We start from the raw sequence: 19,005 nt of genomic DNA, 5'->3' as shown, positions 1-19,005 counted from the left end.
AAAAAAGGCTCAAATTTTTGTATAAGATGCCAGTGGTTCGTTAAAGCAATTAAAATAAAAACAGTTCAAGCAATAAATAAACAAGCAGTTAAAATTAAAGGCAGAGTAAATATTTAATCAGCAAAACTTTCCTCCTTTTGGCTTTATTTGAGGAGTGTAGCTTAGAAAACACTGATTAGGCTAGAAGAGACTTAAAATTCAGTATGCGTAATAATTTGATGCTTCACCCAAATGTTTAGCAATGTAGCTTTACAAGAACTCTTTCTGAAACAACCTGACCCAAAGGGCTAACGTTTTTGGTGAAGATGGTTTCCTTAATGTTGGCAATGCGTGCCAGTGTTCTCGCGTTGTAAAAATATCCACAAACTGGAACTGAAATTCTGCTTGAAATTTTATGCAACGTGAATGCATGAAAGCAGAAGTACAGCAAGTAGAAATTATCTGCGAGCCCTTACATAAACAAGGCCCAGATTGCAGTTTTGCTGGTACTCCAAACATCTTGCGAAGTGTTAACGTAATTGCGTTTCTGCCTGGACTGGGGACATTGTGAGGATGAGATGTCTCTAAAAGCACTGAATTTGTCTGAACGTGCTCACAGCGAAGCGTGTCTTTTTATCATGGAGTACATTGGAACAAATTTCAGTAGAGTGGTTCTGAAATTTCAACCCCAAACCTAAAACTATTACTGTGTCGAAAAACTGCATTAAGGAAACATTTAGCCAAGGTGGTGCTGGCTCCTTTGAAGTAACAACTAAGCAAGATGTTTTGGTTATAAGTAAATATTAAATGTCATCTGTCCTGACTCTTTCAGCTCCTGTTTACTGCCCGGCTTCAGTGCAGCCCTTTAACTCTTCTGGGACCCTTGGATGACAGTCCAAAGGCAACAGCTCTGTAGCGAGAGGAGTCTTCCATGCTTTGCCTAAACATGCAGGTGTCATTGTAGAGCTTGAATTAACTTTCATTCACTGGTCTGTTGAGAATAGAAAATCCATTTGCTCTTTCCCCAGGGGGACCACCTGGAACCCACCAAGAACAGACGTGCATTTTAAGCCGAATCTTGTAAATCCTTATTCTCTGTAGCTATTAGAGTTATCGATCAAATCCATGTGAAATCCTCTTCCTTGGATTGGGCGGCAGCTGAGACCTGCCTCCTCCGCTCGCCATGCCTTGCTGCTGAGAATTTCTGGAGAAAGACCTGTGATCCCACAGACACCTGTACTATTAAATCTTTCTTCTTCCCTAGCTTCGTGGTCATCCAGGCTTGATCAGGACTATTTCTACTGGGGTGTCATTTCACCCTGCTTTTTGCCTCTTTGATTGCCTCTGCTGTCTTCCGAGGAGCTTGCCAAATTTGACCAGCCTAACTTGTGTTTGACCGAATATGTGACATATAATCAAAGTATATACCAAATCAAATGTATATATAATCAATTGTGAAATGGCGGAAAATCATAGAGAGCTTCAGCTAGCAGGCTACTCTTTTTCTTAGTTTTTCATTTCCCACTTCACGTCTTTGGTATCTGGCTTCTTAACCTTCCACACCGAATGTTTTTTGTTCTCAGTCCTTGGGGCACATGTCTTAGAGCGTTTCCGGGTGCTCTCGGTAGTTTCGTAGAGGTGTTGGTTTGACGCACCAAAAAGCTTTGTGTTAGCAATATTTTGAGGCTAAAATAGCCTTACTTCTGAGGCATTTCATAAGCGTTTAGATTCTTTGGAGGCTATTTTAAGCCTAATTGGAAACTTGTTTTAAAAGCTTTAAGACAAGAAGGAAAGCTGAATCTTCAGGCTGTGGTAAAAAATGACTTCTTGAGACCATAAATCCTGTGCAACGTGCTCTAGGTGACCCTGCTTGAGCAGGGGGGTTGGACTAGATGATCTCCAGAGGTTCCTTACAACCTCAACCATTCTGTGATTCTGTAAATGTTGGTGTTCTGTGTGGTTTTTTTKTTGTTGTTGTTGTTTTTTGTCTTCTCCTCGTGACTGGCAAATAGCAGAGACTATGCAACAGTCTTTGAAATGTAAAGGTGATGTGGGAGTACCTTTAGTTAATTAACGAAGCTTAATGCTTTTTTTCCCCTTCTGGCTTCCTCACCTTGCAAACATGGGAGTAGCGTTCATGCTTCCTGATGGCTGGTTTTAAATTAATCTGCACGACAGCTGTCCTTTCTCACTGCTATGGACAAAAATGCTTACTCCTTGTGATTTTTTTTTTCCCCAAACCACTTTAAATGAGTGTCATCAAAAAAGTGAAGAATTGATTTTTCTTTTTAAAATATTTTTAGGGTTAATATTCTCATAATGCTTCTGACCCCAGCCCATGCTCTTGGAACATATCTATACAAACATACACTTTTTTAACAGCAAATTCGGTGACCCTATGATAGGTAGCCCTGTGCCTTATTCCTGCTCCTAACATAGGGAAGCAGGGAACAAATAGAGTGGAAACCAGTTTCCAGAATCCATTCTTCAAGGCTTAAACTATAGAAAATGATTCTAACAGAATTCAGTGCAGGTCCTTATGGGCAGGAAAGGTGATACCTGCTTCAAATTGAAAGATTTCAGTCGCTTGCACTCATTCTGTCATGGATTTTGCTTGCATGCTCGCTCTCACCCATGTGCTCAAAGGGATCAAGACTTATGCCCAAGGGCTATGGCAGAATAATGCGACGCAGAGGACAAGGGACATAAGTATTGAGTCCTCAACATGGCTCTTGGATTCTTGCTTTTTGTGCTGTTTTTGGAACTGATATTTGTGGGCGTATCTTGTGCGCCACTTAGGAGTGGAAGGGGACCTTTTGGGAACCTTTTGTCTCAGTATCTTGTCTTGTCCCTTGAGTCTTAAGCACTCGTTGTTCCTTTGTTTTCCTTGTCTGGGGGTTTAGTATGGCTCTCCAGGTCTTTATTTTCTTGCTACCTTATTTTTAGGTTTGTTATTCCTCTTCTTGTTATCTGATCATTTGAATGAAACCACATCTGCCATACGATGTAGTAATTAGCACATGCGGTTACTGTAACCCTTGTTCAGCTGTTTCTTGTGTGTTCGCACACACACGCACACTCCATTCATACAGATCTTCATTTTGGTTCCAGGTCTTCCTAGCCTGGTCTTTAGTTTAGGTTGTGGCACCACTCAAATTCCTTCTTAGCTGCCCATGCAGCGTGCAAGGCTCAGGGGATGGTGGAGTTTTGGCCTTTCCTGTACAGAATGGTGGAAGATTCAAAGCTCCAAGAGATTGCAGATGTTCTCTGTAACAGAAAACTGGAAATACTTCACGTAAAATGGCATTGTGTAACTTCTCAGATGCCTGATGTTACACTGGATGAAGAAAGCTGAAATTGCCTGAAGATCCTCTTTCCGTGATACCAATTTTGACATGTTGTCCTTTTTAGAAATCCTTTCTCCAGTGAAACTAGCCTGGGTTCTGTTACATTCTTGAGTTGGAACTCCTCTACAGAAAACCAGGCAAGTGGCTTCATCTTCAGAAACAAAGGCCTGTGTTTTTGAGTGAGTTCTCCTATAGCTATGCTGAAGAGCTAATTTCTCTGTATTTTTTTACTCTATCGTCTTGACAGAGTAATTGAACTACCATGGTTTTGCTTTCTATAACTTAAACTGGTATTTCAATATATTTATGTATGTGTTAATTCTTAGTTTGGATGGATCAGAAGAATGATTCTAAGGCGGATCAACAGGCACTTGGAGCTCTAAAGGTCTTCACTTTTTTTCTTCCCACAGAATTTTTTTTAATACGCTGAGGGTAACTGCACGAATGTCAGTGAGAGACTGCTAAAGTGGCTAAAGGCAGTGGGGTGATTAGTGCGTTTCTCATTATTAGGACACTCCCGTTCAGAGTGCACTCTCTGCGGAGTCCACCGTGATTAAGACCATGCCCTTGCAAGGAAGGCAAGTGTACGTGCTGAATAAGGGTCTATACAAAAAAGCAAGGTAAAACTGTGCCGCCGGATCATGCTAGTCTCTGTGCTGCAAAGTTTTGGCTCTCCTTCCTATGCAACAACAAGGGGCTGATTCTTGCTTATTCTCTTCTACAGTTTGGTGGATGTGGTGGAAAAAGGCTCTTATTTTAAAGGCTCTGAAATGTGTGCTTAGTAAGTTGTGAAAAAGAATCGCAGTTCGCTGTCAGAAATGGCAGATCTATAAACCGAATGGTTATGAGACGGAACGAGAAYGCTGACCCATGTTTGGCGTTTTGTTTCTTCATAGACATGACTGAACAAATAAAACACGACTCTTTCATATATTTCTCAATTTGGGAGGAAAAGTAAAGCTAATTACCAATGCAAAACAAGAGTTAATGAAGCCATTTATCACCATGTATTTTTGTCACTGTCACAAGGCATGGTGTGTATCCCAAGGGAAATGTAGCCCGTGCATTAATAATCAGAGCCTTCGCCTGTTTTATTAACTGTGCCAGCACTTATTAGGGTTTACTTAGTGGAAAGGAGTACTGAATTTAAATCATGAAAATTGTGATTAGTCTGCACAAATTTTTATTGATCTGTGCAAACCCTRTAGATAGTGAAATACAAAAGGGAGGCTTTGTCCCCCTTCGCGTTGGTAGGCTGTGCCTTCTCATCTGGCCTACGACAGGCCATTAATGCTCAGCTTCAATATGTGCCTTAGCTTCATGCTGTTCATCACTTTCTTAACAATTTGAGTCAAAACGTGCTAGCGCACGCATATGACACATTCTGTGTGAAGGATATTGGTGGAAAACTTGCTTGTGAAAACTGTTTTGTAGAAAAATGGTGCTTGGGGGGTTGGCCTTTGTACGTGTATGAACTTCAGCGTATTACAAAACTAGCAGTGGGAGTGTGGTTGTGCTTCTACCAGGCTGACTGATGATGCTGAGGAGCCAAATCAAAAATGAACAACTTTGATTTGTCAGTCGCTGAACCACAGAAGACTCGATGATTTCTCAGATGGGCTGAAGTCATAAGCAAAATGCAGTAGCCCACAAGCTCCTGATTAGTCAGTGCTGCAAACCACCCTTCCTTGTGTTCGCTCGCCTGTTCTGAGCACCACATTGTATGTTGGTTGTTTTTGTTTTGAGCTGTTTGCAGTGTTGTGCTCCCCAGAACTTTGCTAAACTGCAGGTGTGAAGACTTGCTGCTTTAAAGTATTCAGCTCCTGTTATTTGTCAGAGGTGAGACCTGCCTTAACGAGCGCTGCAACTTGCTTTCAATTCATGCTTGAGGAAATGATGCTTGACCAACCTGACAGTCTTCTGCAGTGAGATGACTGGCTCGGTTGATGAGGGGAGAGCGGCGGATGTTGTTTATGTTGACTTCAGTAAGGCTCTCAGCACTCTCCCATAACATCCTTATCGACAAACTAATGAAATATGGACTAGACAAATGGTCAGTGAGTTGGATTGAAAACTGGCTGAACTGCCAGGCTCAGAGGATTGTGATCAGTGGCACAAAGTCCAGCTGGAGGCCAGTCATTAGCGGTGCACCTCAGGAGTCAATACTGGGGCCAGTACAGTTTAAGATCTTCATTAATGACCTGGCTGTGGGACAGGGTGCACCGTCAGCAAGTCTGCAGCAATACAGAACCGGGAGGAGGGACTGATAGACCAGAGGGTTGTGGTGTCATTCAGAGGGACCTCAACAGGCTGGAGAAATGGGCAGAGGAACCTCATGAACCTCATGGGTCCTGCACCTAGGAAGGAATAACCCCAAGCACCGGAAGAGCCTGGGGGCCAACCTGCTGTAGAGCAGCTTTTCAGAGAAGGCCCTGGGAGTCCTGGTGGACAGCAACTTGACCATGAGCCAGCAATGTGCTCTTCGGGCCACCAGCCTCCTGGGCTGCATTAGGCAGAGCGTTGCCAGCCTGTCAAGGGAGGTGATCCTTCCCCTCTACTTGGCACTGGTGAGGCCACACCTGGAGTGCTGGGTCCAGTTCTGGGCTCCCCAGTATGAGAGTGAGGTGGAGCAGCTGGAGCAAGTCCAGCAAAGGGCCACAAAGATGATTAAGGAACCGGAGCACCTGATGTATGAGAAACTGCTGAGAGAGCTGGGCCTGTTCAGCGTGGAGAAGACGACTCAGGAGGATCCTTATCAGTGCGTGTAAATATCTGAAGGGAGGGTGTAAACCAGATGAATCTAGACTCTTCTCAGTGACGYGCAGCGACAGGACGAGAGGCAGTGAGCACAAACTGAAACACAGGAAATCCTGTTTAAATGTAAGAAAAAAAACTTTTGTGAGGGTGGTTGAACACTGGGACAGGTTGCCCAGAGAGGCTGTGGAGTCTCCATCCTTGGAGATATTCCAAACCCGCCTGGGCACAGTCCTGGGCAACCTGCTGTAGCTGATGCCAGTTGAGGGAGGAGGGGTGGATGACATTAACTCCAGAGGTCCCGTCCAGCCTCAGCTCTTCTTTGGTTCTGTGAAATGCTGTAGTAGGAAGAACTTGCGGATGATGAATGTGCTTATGGGTGATCAAGCAAAACACCTACCATGGATCTCTTTCTCGATTGTACGTGACACCAGTTCTTGACGCTGTTGCCCTCCTAGTGTTTGACCAAGTTTTATGCTGCAGCCTAATACAAAACGAACTTCAGTATCATTGCCTTTGGTATCAAACTCCATATAAAACGAACTCTTGCATCCCCCTCGAGAAAATGTGGAGCTCGCAAACCCAATGGAATTCTAAACATGTCTAAAGTAAGCAAACAGGTTAATGATAGTTTAAAAAAAAAATTCATTAAGATAATACCTTTTTTTGTCTCCTCCTTTTGCTTTGGCTCCTGCCAAACTTTAAGTACAAGTGACAACTCTTTGCTTCCCTTGCCAGTGTTAAAATGCCTAGAGACAGCATAAAATACCTCCATATGGCACTGAGTGCTTAGATCAGTGGCACAGCAGATTTTTAGCCAGTCATCCTTCRATATCGAGCTGTCAGCTGTAAAAATCAGTTTTCTTCGTAGTGTGGCATTTGAGTGTTGGTGGATTGGTTATATAAAAGGCAGAGGCCTTGAGGCGAGTTGCTGCTCTGCTCGTTGAAGGCAATTCCCGTCCATCTTGTGTCATTCAAGAATATGTATGCGAGGCTTAGCACAAGCTTAGCGTTGGGTCACTGTTAGACCTTTGCTGGCCCACGCTTCCCCAGAAGTCTTCCAGAGGTATTAACAGATGGTTTTGTTCAGCAGAACCTAGTTCAGGACACAAAATACTCTTAACGTACACCCTTCCTTACAGAGGGTGTGTGAGAATTTGAGCAACTTGGAGATGCTGCACTGTTGAAAYCCGATACTGAGCCAACTCTGATGTCAAGGTGGAACAAGGAATCTTGTAGCAAGAGGTAGGGAACAGACTTGAAGGGAACAAGGGCTCTTCCCCTTGYCTGTGTGTCAGCTTGCATCTTTTTGAGTGGCAAAAACCATGATGTTGTTCCATAACCCACCTCTGAGCTTTTCTCGGTGTTAAGAACAACAGGTTCTGTTGGGGGAAGGCGAGTCTGAGAGTTCAGAACGAAAAGCAAGGCCGGTACTGACTCTTTTGCCAGATGTGTGCAGAAAGCTGAAACAACGCACAATAGAAACTAGACTGGGACAATTTACATTACAAAGTTAATCTTAAGATGAAAACCTTTTGCATTTAAAAAAAAAGAAAATGAGAGCAATCTTCTAATAGCTTTCACTGGCTAGCTATGCATCCTCTGTTATGGAGGCCGAGACATTAACAGTATTCAGCTAGGTTTAAACCCGTAAGCGTGCATTCATATCCAGGCATTTAGCTAATCTAATCTAAGGCTGTGAACTTCAGATTTGGGACAAAAACCAATCCAGAACTGTTTGGTGTTGGAAAACTTTCTCTTCTTCTAAGGAGACTGTATCCTGAAATTCTTCAAAGTTTTTCTGCATCAAGTTGTGTTGGCTTTTACTTAAAGACAAGACAGCGGGTGTAGAGTTTCGGAGAGCTGATGTTTCGTGTCTTGCTACTGTAGTGAGAGGGTAAAAAAAAAATGCAGGGAGCAGAAATCTGACGCAAACTAGTTCTTCTATCAATGCAGATGACGAATTTCTTAAATTCCCTTGAATATATTCACGTTTGTTTTGTGGCRGTTTCAAGGGAAACTTCCTCCGGGAGCACGGTACTCTCAGAATTTTTCTTCTGTTAATGTTTGTGCCAAAATCTCTTGCAGATTCCTTCTGGAAGACGGTCGCTACCGCCAAGGCCACTTTTCAGTCCTTGATTCCACCAGCCTTTGCTTCAGCCCTGATCCCTCAGATTGAAGGGCGTAAAATATGCGTGTGTGTATCGGAATAAATAATCTGCTCACTGCAGGGGTTTGACTAGTGAATAAGAATCTTCTTCCTCTTTAATGGGCAAATAAATAGGTAGGTTATCGCAGAGAAAGCATATCAAARATTGTGTTTTTGCTCTTGAGCCAGGCTCCTTTCCTGTCGAAACCTGAGCTCGTCGAAGCAGAGCTGGTGGTTCCCTTAGCAGGAATTGAAGAAGCCAGGTTGGAAGAACTGTGATGTTACTTAAAGTAACACCAGCAGTCAAATGAAATGGGCCTTACTGGGCATGCCATCAGCCAGACCCTGGCAAAAAAATGTTTCGTAGGTCAGAGAAGTGGCTTAAACCTCAGTTCCTTTTGTCTTGGGTGCAGTATCGCAGTGCAAGCCAGGTCTGGCCCCTTCCAGTTGGAGGATAGCGCTGTGTACGGTCTCTTCTGAGGTACTCGGAAACAAAGACTGAAAATTAACATTAATGAGGCTTTCAGACTAACATCTTTTTCATAGTCATCTTCTTTTGTAARACAGTTACTGAAGTGTTAATCGTTCTGTTACTGGTTGTTGTAGATAAGGAAGTAATTGGTCTCTTTTTGGTAAATTATGGAAATACTCGACGGGGAAGAGCAGCTGGCCAAACACCAGGCATGAAAGCTCTTGTTTGCGTGGGCTATTGCCTTGAGAGCGCGACTGGAGCTAAAACCCCCTTTGCCCTGCTCCGACATCTGGACTGTGATAAAACCGCATTTCCTATTTGCTTTTCGGTAGGCAGAGCACGTCTAACAGCAAGGTCTCAAACGCTTGTGAAACTTCTTGTGTAATTTTCAACATGCCTTGAAACGCGTGTGCGTCCATTGCTGTTAGAAGCCACCGAAAAGTTCATCTGCGAAGGGCCGCGGTCAGGGAGAAGAGTTGAATCTCGGTCTCGTGGATGGCAAGCAGCTCTTGGGGCGTCTGCTGCTTTACTTTAGAGACGTTTAACCGTGACAACGGATTTAAGGAGCTGCAGATTTCGTTGGCTTCTGGGGGCTGTAACAAAAAATCAATAATAGATATTTTTGCAGTAACTCTTTAAAACCCTTTAGGGAGATCACATCATCTCCCCCTCTCTCTGAAAGGCCGTGCGCCGGGTGTAACAGCAGCATGTGCGAAACGCAGGAGTGTTGTATCTTTTTCGTATACTTAGTGCTTAAAATGGTGCTAGCGTGAAAATTGACTTGCTTCCTCTCTTTGTGTCCCTGTTACTGCACCCTGTGAGAAGAAGCTGCAGATGATATCAGCCGTTCACATAATAGCTTTATGGGTGTTCATCTGCTAGGTAGGTGTCGTTCCTCGTTATATCATGCCATTTCTCTCTGCTCGGTTGCCTTCCTTCCTGCTGTTCTGCACCAGACAGTCATAAATATTCATGCAAACTTCCTGCCGTCCTTTTGGGCTTGTATACCTAGCTTATGGTCTGTTCTAATTTTTAAATGCAGGTTTTTCCTTAGCATCGGGGCTGTCTAGTGAGCTGAAAGGCTGCTGTGATGTTCCCGTTTCTGGTCTGTGAAGGTGCTAATTCTGAGGTCGATCATCATATCGGTCCTTTCACTGATTCATTTGTCTGTCAGATGCTGTATCTCAAAATTCATTGCCATCTTGTGTAGAGCCCTTGCTCTTGATTTGATTTTATTGCTTTTAAACTGGGGTAATAGTGTTACTGGGTTTCTGGGAAGATGTTGCAGTGCATGCGAGAAAAGTGACTTAAGAGGATCAAAAAACCCCAGCACCTTACCTGAAAAAGAAATACAAGATGAGCAGCACATCTGAGGCAGAGGATTGGGTAGTGATGTACGTTCACTCTGTGTTCAGGACTTCAGGGTTAGAGATGTTATGAGTCTCTGTAATATCTAATATTATGATCTGGGATGAGGGGGAAAAAAAAAGGTTGATACGGTTCAGGGTTACCTTGGGCTTCCACAAGTCTCCTGTATCTCCAGGTTGATGAATATTTGCAGAGTTGCTGTTGAAGCCATTAAAAGCTCATCTTTGGCTGTGGTCAGTTATTTTGTCAGCTGGTGACTGACAAACAGAGGTAGAAAACATGAAAATGCTAAAAGCGTCTTTTCCCCGCAGGTCTCTAATTAAGGCTGGACAACTTGCACTGTGGGAAACCTCAGCTGGGAATTCCCAGGGACTCGTTTGCCTTAAAACTTCTGATAACAAATAATAGCTGGTGGCTCCGAGCTGACACAAAGTATAATATGAAAGGTCTCTTTCAGCGCTGGAGCCCCTATGGGCAGGTGTTTTTTATTATTAAAAAAAGGTAAAGCATAGAGGGGACCTGAACTGTGAAAGATGCTGCATTTCCTCAAAGATGGGTAGGATTATAGAGGAGAAAATCCTGAAAAAAGGCTTGAGGGTGCCTCTCTCTCCCCCGCCGCCAACTGCAAGGGGCAACTCGGTGGAGCTGCAGTTTTGTTTGCGATGACGCGCCGAGGGGGCAGCTCTCCTCTGGACTTTATTCCTCTGAATTTGCCTCTGCAAGGACCCATTGCCACATACCTGCCAACTAATCGAATTTATTGTGCTGGTTTTATGCCTTTTTTTTTGCAGACTTGCAACTGCTGATTTTGATAAGTGTAGCAYGCTTAAGTTCCCTAAAATTCTGTAATAGCATGATACAAACGTTGCAGTATATCCTGCAGGTGTGTGAATTTATGTAGCCGTCCTAGTAATGCGCGTGGGGGAAAAACGTGCGCCTAGGGGCGGTAAGTAAACTCACCTACTTCCCTTCTAGTTACAAGCCAACAAGTCTCAGATTTAGAGCTGTGGACTACTGGCAATCCCTGAGGGCAAAGTAATTGATCCGGTACCATATCAAACAGTTCTCAATAGCCCTTTTAATTATTAAAAAAAAAAGAAGAAGAAAAAAGAAAAGAGAAGAGAAGCTTTGTTATGTGTGGGTGGGTGGTGACCTGAAAAGAAATTAAGGATTGGCACTGGTTCATTGGCCTGGAAAGGTCAAGCGCAGTTGTTTGATGTTGTTATTGATTGTGTCCGGCTTTCTAGAATTGCTTTCCTCTGTAGGACGCCATCAAAGCTACATAAACTGCCAAAAAACCCTCCCAACCGGTGGTGGCTTTTCCTGTCCTCCTTTCCCCCCACGATAGCGTACGAACCGCTCGCCTCTGCCGGTGGCGCCTCTACGTCTTCGTCACCGACTTTGCTGTGTTGGGATCTGCTGTTAGCAAAGCAACAGGCGGTTTCCTCTGCTGTTGCCTCTCGTTTGCTCCCAACACCCCAAGCAAACGGCTTTGCAGAGCTCTGTCCTGCATGGCCCGCAGAATCCATTTTTAAATACTTGAAGGGCTTGGACTTTCTGCTTGTCCAAAGTGTCCTTATGATGGACCAAGACGCATGCTGAACCTCCAAAGAAACGCATGAAGGCTTAAAGGTTTTTCATCAGCGAGTTCGCTGCGGGTTCCCCCTCGCCCGTAGCTCCTGTCTAGTGCAATAACGTAGCTGCTGATTTCATTTGTCCGAGAACTCGCAGCTCCAGTCGGACATGATGATACTGCCAGAAGGAGATTAAAGGGACTTGCTCACTGCTCGAGGGTCCTCTTTGCTAGATGCTCTCTGAAGCTGACAGATTCACTGGAGGTACTTTAATTGCCTTTGCGTGTCTTCGTGTCCGTTTGATCTAGGCTGCAAGCTTTAGCCTGTTGTTCGTTCATTTTAAGTGAATATCAAAAATATCAACATCGTAGAAGYGAAATTACCCCTGTTCTCTGGCATGAGGGAAAGAAAAATATACTCGCAGTAGAAAACGATGGAATATCTCAAATTACTAAAACTATTTTATTAAAACCTKCTATTTTTCTAGGTCCTGGGGTTTCTTTTCTCTTAACTCTCTGCATATTTAAAGTTAACATTCTAACAATCTTAAATATCTTCTTGAAGAAGCAAAACTGTGTAGAAGGACAAAGTATAGCTTACAACCTAGGTTTTTAATTAGGTCGGGAATAAATTATCTTAAATGGTTAAAATAGTCTCTTTTTTCTTTGTATATAAAGAAGCCATTGCTGCTTTGGCGTAAAGCAGGAACCGCTGAAGTAGTGCCGAGGTGCCTTGATGCTCTTCCGCAGTGTTAACGGCACAGAAAGTTCCCGTTTCCTGGAATCAATGGCAGCAGCCAGGCAATCCCAGAAACTGCGCTCGAAGGGCATCCTTTAGCCAGTTTTATCCRTGCTGGCCAAAGCATACTTGGAAAACGTGTGATAAGTGTGCATTTAATATTGCCCTTTTGCAATATTAAAATACTGAGTAAAGTCAGTGTTTTAGTCACTATAGAAGTGACTAAAATACAGTCACTTCTTTTTACTGAAAATATCTGAGCTTTTTTTTAACCTGACTTTGTATTTTTTAGTTGTAAACAAAGCTAAATATTGAGAGTAGTTATGCATGTATTTCAAGAAGTTTTATTCTTTGCAGATTTTCTTCTGACTTTTTTTTAGATTTACCGGGCACTGACCGATATGAAGTACCGGATCAGATAGCCCCTTGGTCTGATCTCATCTGGCATCTCGTGTCAGGAGAGAAAATGACAGAATGAAAGCGGTTTGACAGCAGAACAGAAGTGAGATCAAGGAAAAATACTTCAGGGTGACAAATTCTGCGATCGTAGCYGGGAGTTAGTGTAAGGAGGTTAGAGCACGTGAACTTTCCCTCTACCTCTACTCTCCACGATGAGATTTAGTGCTGTCCTCCAAGTTCCTCTGCTTTGGTTATGAATAAACTTAATCATATTGGGAGGTTGTTAAACGAATGCAGTCKTCAGGGTCTTCAGCATAATGAACGAGTCTTGTGCATTGCTTTGGGGGGGACCGGATCAAATTTCCATAGCATGACAGTGAAGTACAGAGACAATACCAAAGAGACAAGCGAGTGCCTCTAAAACGAAACGGGGAGGTGGCAGGGCCTGCTCCTGCTCTCGTGCATCATGAAGCAGAAATGGCACAATCCCAAGTTCTTCTGCCTTTGTGGGCCGCTCTTGACTGGYGCCTGAACTCCTCGCAGGTTCTCCCTGGCAGCAAATGACCTTCTAATCCCGCGTCGGCAGGGAGAGGGTTTTTATTACCTAGTGGGTCTCCTCCCTGCCCGGCTCTTGCGCGAGTCTCCCCTGTGACTCGTTGCGGCGCGAAGCATGGAGCGCTGCCAGCAGGAGCGTATGTCCTGCGAGCGCCGGCACTGAGGGGTTGTTGGTGCCCCCTGTTAATTGACGTCGGCAGTGGCAGCTGGCGCTGGACGTGCACATCGCCGGCGCGCTCTTCCGAGAGGCAGATGAGCGACCTTGAAATCTCTCGAGTAACTGCTGTCGCATCAAAGTTGCCTGAACTATGAGATGAGCCTATTGATTTCGTCTTGGAGATGAACACGCCTTCTGAAATAAGTGCCAGGCGGTGGCTCGAGGCTTGCAGACAAAGAATATTGATCCAGCTGACTCGATTAGCTGTTGCAGGCTTTGAATTTGGGCCCTCGTAGCTAATGGCAGCTTAGCTGATAGAAACTTCACACGTTAGCGTCTCGGCTCAATTAAGCGTCTCAAATACTTTTCTGTTGTTATCACCGGTTCAGCTGTTGATTGAGAAAGATGCTGGTATTTGGGCATCTAGTTGTGTTTCTGTGGTGACGCAGTTATCAAACCTTTCCTTTTAGGAGTTTCCTATTTTGTATATCATTTAGAATAGCCTACGTTTTATCCCGTAGGGTGCTAAAAGCGTTGCGATTTTCCAGAATAAATGGAGTTGAATGCTTCCACTTATTGCCTTCTACGGTAAAACACTTCTCTCCCTTCCCCCAGGATAAAAACCATCRCGCAGACCTCAGTGTGTGTTACCTTCTGTGCTGTTGAGGTTTAATAGTTAGGGAGATGAGTTACAGTGGCAGCTAGGTCAGTATGGAAGCCACCAGGTATCTCTCTAGGTCCAGATTTTCCCAGAGCTTCTACAGCTGAAGAGAACCATCTGAGCAAGTAAGAGAGGGCTATACACTTAATTCCCACTGGAGTCGGTTGCCTTTCCATTCGGAAGTGTACGCTGATAATCTGGGCGCTTGTTTTTGCCAGATCGGAAGGACTAGCTTGCAGGAGCAGAAAACTCTTCTAACGAAACCTGCACCCCTCCCGTTGTTCAGACACTTAGCGACAGAATAGAAGAGCTTCCGGAATTGGTGTTCAGGTGCAGTATTGGAACAAAAAAACCCTTATTTTTGGTCAATCGCTTATTTTCTTACCTTCCATTGCTTCAAAAAATTCCCAGATGCTTCGTGTGTAAATCCCTACGATGGAATGACATCTGAACCTCAGCTCTGCATGCCGAGAAATGAAGACTCCGCTACCTAGCTTGAATAGTTTATTTTGGAGTTCGATGGCCTTCACTGTTCATAATCACATGCCTTTTGTGGCAGGAATTTGTTTGGACTCAGCTTTTAGCTGTTAAATCTTGATCTATGGGGAGGGGACAAAAGAGGCTAGAAACCACTTTCCTTATGGCTCCATCAGTCGCCTTTCAGTCATTCTGCAAACTCTGCAGGCTGAGCTCTTCCTCCGCTCTGGAATTGTTTCAAGGTTGTTTTTTTTTCCCCTCCCTTCCTGTAACTTAGCCTTAAATATGTCCAGCAGCACTTCCTTCTGTGTTCCAGCCAAAACTGTGTCCTGAGATTAAAAAAACAAAACAAAAAAAACCCAACCACACATTCTCAGTATTCCTGCCCTTCCCTCCTTGTCACACTGATTTTTTTTTTTTTTTTTTTCAGGGATAATGTTAACGCTTTTTGTCCCAGCGGCATAGAAACATTTTGGCCTAAAGGATGTTGCGTGCTACTGCATGGCCAGCTAATGTCTTGGACGTATTTGCACTGAAGTTTTTCCAAGAGATTAAGTTAACCCAATAGAGTTTTAAAAAAATCTGCTTAGCRAACCAAGCCTTAGCTCTGTTTATCTTATCTGCTTCCTTTGGTTATAACCCAAGATTGGCTTCCCGGTTGTTCCGTGATCTGTATTTTAAGCAGTCAATTATTCTTGTCTATGTACATTGCCTTCTACTATGTCTTCTTGCTGAGTTTCATTTGCTTTTCCAGGTCACTTCTGGTTTTAAAGATGATTTTTGAATGTTGATTCTGCGTCTTAGTTGCAGTCACTGCCAAATTGATGCTGCCTTTGCCTTTAATAAATAGAAAGTAAGTGAAAATATGTAACAGGATGGGATTCAAACTCTACTGCATACCCTCATTCAGTGAATTGGTTCTTCTTTGGCAGTATTTGAGAAAAAAAATCACGTGTGCAGGAGCTTAATGCTCCATTATGAAGTTCTGAATAAAAACGGATGTAAAAATAAAACTCATCCAAGAGCGCAGTGGCTTGAATCCAAAAGCAAATGGAGAAATCTGGCTCAGCGACCCTCCTTCGCTGCTCTGCAAAGGGGAAAAAGTGATCCGCTAGTTCAGTGGGCAGTAGCGTACCGGCTGCTGAATGAGGTCTGTCTGTCCTCCTTTCCGAAGGGATTATCCTTCCTGGGAACTTGCTTTGCACTCGTTTTGCCGGGTCTGTCTCAAATACAGTTAGCGTATTTGAGTAATTCGGTCTGGTCACAAAATTGCACGGTAGTGCCTTTAGCTCCGGAAGAGCGCGAAGGGCAGTGTGGCTTCCCCAAGTGGCGCGGATGCCGGTGTCACCTCCTCTCGGTGCACAGCGGAGGGTAGGCGAGGGCCGAGGTGATTCCCGTTCGGCTGTTTTTTAAGGCTGACGATATTTTCTGATATTTTCAGACAAGGTGTCTGGGTCATCTGAACTTGTGGATTGCTGAAGTGAAGATTAACTGACTTTTCCTTTTAATTACGGATAGAGTGGGAATCGTGGACTTCCACTTTTGCCAGGATATTTTAAGCTTTTTTTTCTTCTTTAAAGGAGAAAYGGTGATGTTTTAGTAGTCATAGTGGAATTAAACCTGCAAGCAGCTAGTATCAGCGGCGGGAAGGTATTGGATCTGCTCATCTCTGTCCCTTGAGGATAGTCACTGCTGCTGTTCCTAGAGTGAAATCCTCCTCCCCTTAATGCTTGTGGCTGTTTGTCCTGCACCAGCCTTCCGCTAGTGTTCAATAAATCCCCGGGATAAACCCAGAGCAGCGGGTTCAGAAATCCCGCCTATCTGGGGTGCRTTGCTTCCAAAAAATCTACCCGTCGAAGGGAATATTTGCTCTATCTCTGCACAGGCACCTTTTTTAACTTTGTGGGAAATCTGATTATACCTATGGATTTGGAATGGGCTTAGAAAAAAATTCACACGGGAATTCCAATCTGGCCTTGGGAAGGCCTTTTCTCAGAGGCTGCTTACTGRATTCCTTTTAGTTCAGCTCTTCTACAACAGAAACAACAGTTAACTGAAGTCTGCAGCTGGATTAAAATGCTGCTTTAAGTGGAATAAGCAAATCTTTTTTTAAATTCCCTTGATCTCTTGAAGGTCCCTGCCACCCTCCCGGAGAAGTAACATCTCTGGAAGCTTGTATGAACGACAAAAACCAAGCTTTGGCATGGGCACATCTAACTGCCTTTAATTTGCAACTGCAGTGTTTGGCCAGGATAAGTCATACCGGTCTCCGTGCTCTTCTCTCCTGACATATGTTCTTTTATGTTGGACTCCRTATACCCGTACCTAATGATATAACGATTCTCCAAGAGCAGTAGGTGTCTCCTGCCTAGYCCTGGAAATGCAGGTGTGGTCGGACATTTTCTTGCAGCTCTAGATGGAGCAGAAGATGTTGCAGACCCTGTTACCATCTTTCTGCCGGAAACTATTTTCTTCATGGATGAGCTGCTCCCTAACACGCTTCATGCTGCAACAAATGAGATGTGCTGATGTGGTCTTCTCTGCCAGCTTTGTGGTGGGACACTGCAGATTCAAGCTGCGGGGTTTTTGTTTTTTAAAAAAAAACATCTGGAGGTGATAAAATTTTGAGTGACTTCAGCTGTTAGCTAGGTGACCTGCCTACAGTTAAGGGTATTTAAACAAACATATTGAGATGAGGCAGCTTCAGAGATTCCTGTTCCTGTATGGTTTTGCTTGTCTGCTCAAGGTGAAGATGACATGGAATAGGAAAAAAATTTTCCATTAGGTGTGAGTTATGCTTTGCCCCGGCTCAGCTGTATCTTGGTTCTTATAAAGCGCAGCGAGTAGCTGTTGTGACGATGATTATTTTAAAATGAACCTCCTATTACTTCTCTTTGAAGGTAAATGAGACTAGAGGGTGGTCTGATACCTGCCCAGAATGCCACAAAAGCACGGTTACTAACACGCGCAGCTTACGTAGGTCTTGGTTGTGAAATGAGAAGCTTGACGTGAGTTAACGTAGCTGAGGTTTAATTTGGCCGGGTCGAGTGGCAATTACTGAGAAGTTGCAGCATCGTAAATGGCATCAGCGTGCTCGAGACCGGATATCTACTGTGAAAGGGAAGGCTGTGCCGTGGGTTTTTGCGCCGTCAGGTATGCCCGCTTATACTGCGGTGACCCCTTCTGATTGCAGCGCTGACTTGCTCCTAGCGCGGAAAARCCCTTCGCACTGATGCAAGGTGGACTTAAAAGTACCGTGTTTGGTGAATACGCCAGTGGTGACCAGCAGCCATCACTGCCTGGGGTGAACCATGGCGTTTTAAACGGCACGGGAACCTGCTTATACCAAAAGGCATAGTGAGGACCTCGTCAAGGGAAGGGAGAAGTGAATGGGGTGATAAGGATGGCCGCCGTTGYGGGCAGATGGTAAAGAAGCCTTTCGCAGTAAGGACCATCAGCGTTGTCTTACCCCGCCTTGATAGCGCAGCAGGGCCTGCCGTTTACRTGAGAAATATGTGGAGTGTGGTGTTGAGGAGATCTGTAGTAAAATGTAGTCTGAAGTGACGTAGCTCTTCCAGTTCATAGAAGAAATCAGCTATCTCGTTAACTCTTTGTTGTAGAGGTTTTCGGATGCATTACCTTTGTTCATTTAATTCAACTAAAACTTCTGAATGGCTTGGTGGAAACTTGGTGGAACAGAGGAAAAAGAATCTTTCGGTTTTGGCTTGAAACGTGCGTATTTAAAGCATAAAACTGATGCTCAGGAATGATATGGGAACCGATCTTTTTGAGAAAAAATGTGCTTACTGGTGACTCTGCAACTGCAAAGTCAAATAAGTGCTCTTTCTCCTGTGGGAAACTTGGTTGCACGGTGCAGATCTGTGAGACTCGGAGTAAAACTCCTCCTGAAACCGCTTTGAACTTGGTTGTCTCAAACTTGCATTGAAACTTGTTCCTTGAACCCTTTTTTTCTTCTTTCTTTCTTTTAGTGGGGAAGACTTCCTTGATCACCAGGTTCATGTATGACAGCTTTGACAACACCTACCAGGTAAATCAATCCATCATATTGTCTTCTGCAAGGTCCCTCTGTTACCATGTCTTCCGTTGCAGGAAGAATCCATTTGACTGCAGTGAATAGGAGCTGGTACATCAGCCAGATTCTTAGGCGTTGAATCTCCAAAGCTTTCTAGTTGAACGACCTTTCAAAACAGTGTTTGTTTTACATTCTGCTGAAGTAGCTTATCCACTACTTGTGGCAGGATGATCTGTGGTTTGAAAGGACAGGCCTCTTACGTACATCTAAGTGATATCAATTAAGTCTACCGGGTTTTTTCACCATTTGCTACMAGACCTTCACAAATCAAATGTATCTGTG

At 44.1% G+C, this 19,005-nt stretch overlaps 1 protein-coding gene across 2 annotated transcripts in view; it reads left to right on the top strand.

The window, feature by feature from the left end:
* Window positions 1-19,005, top strand: part of RAB6A (RAB6A, member RAS oncogene family) — a 56,245-nt gene that overhangs the window by 17,807 nt on the left and 19,433 nt on the right. For both annotated transcript variants that reach the window (XM_026085150.1, XM_026085149.1), the window contains exon 2: window positions 18,620-18,678. In XM_026085150.1, the coding sequence (XP_025940935.1) occupies window positions 18,620-18,678 (59 nt within the window). The remainder of the gene's footprint in view (window positions 1-18,619; window positions 18,679-19,005) is intronic.

This window comes from Apteryx rowi, unplaced genomic scaffold, assembly GCF_003343035.1.
Source record: "Apteryx rowi isolate R43461 unplaced genomic scaffold, aptRow1 scaffold_660, whole genome shotgun sequence".
Taxonomy (NCBI): Eukaryota; Metazoa; Chordata; class Aves; order Apterygiformes; family Apterygidae; genus Apteryx; species Apteryx rowi.
The sequence above is the reverse complement of the archived record's forward strand: the minus strand, read 5'-3'. Positions and strand labels throughout refer to the sequence as shown.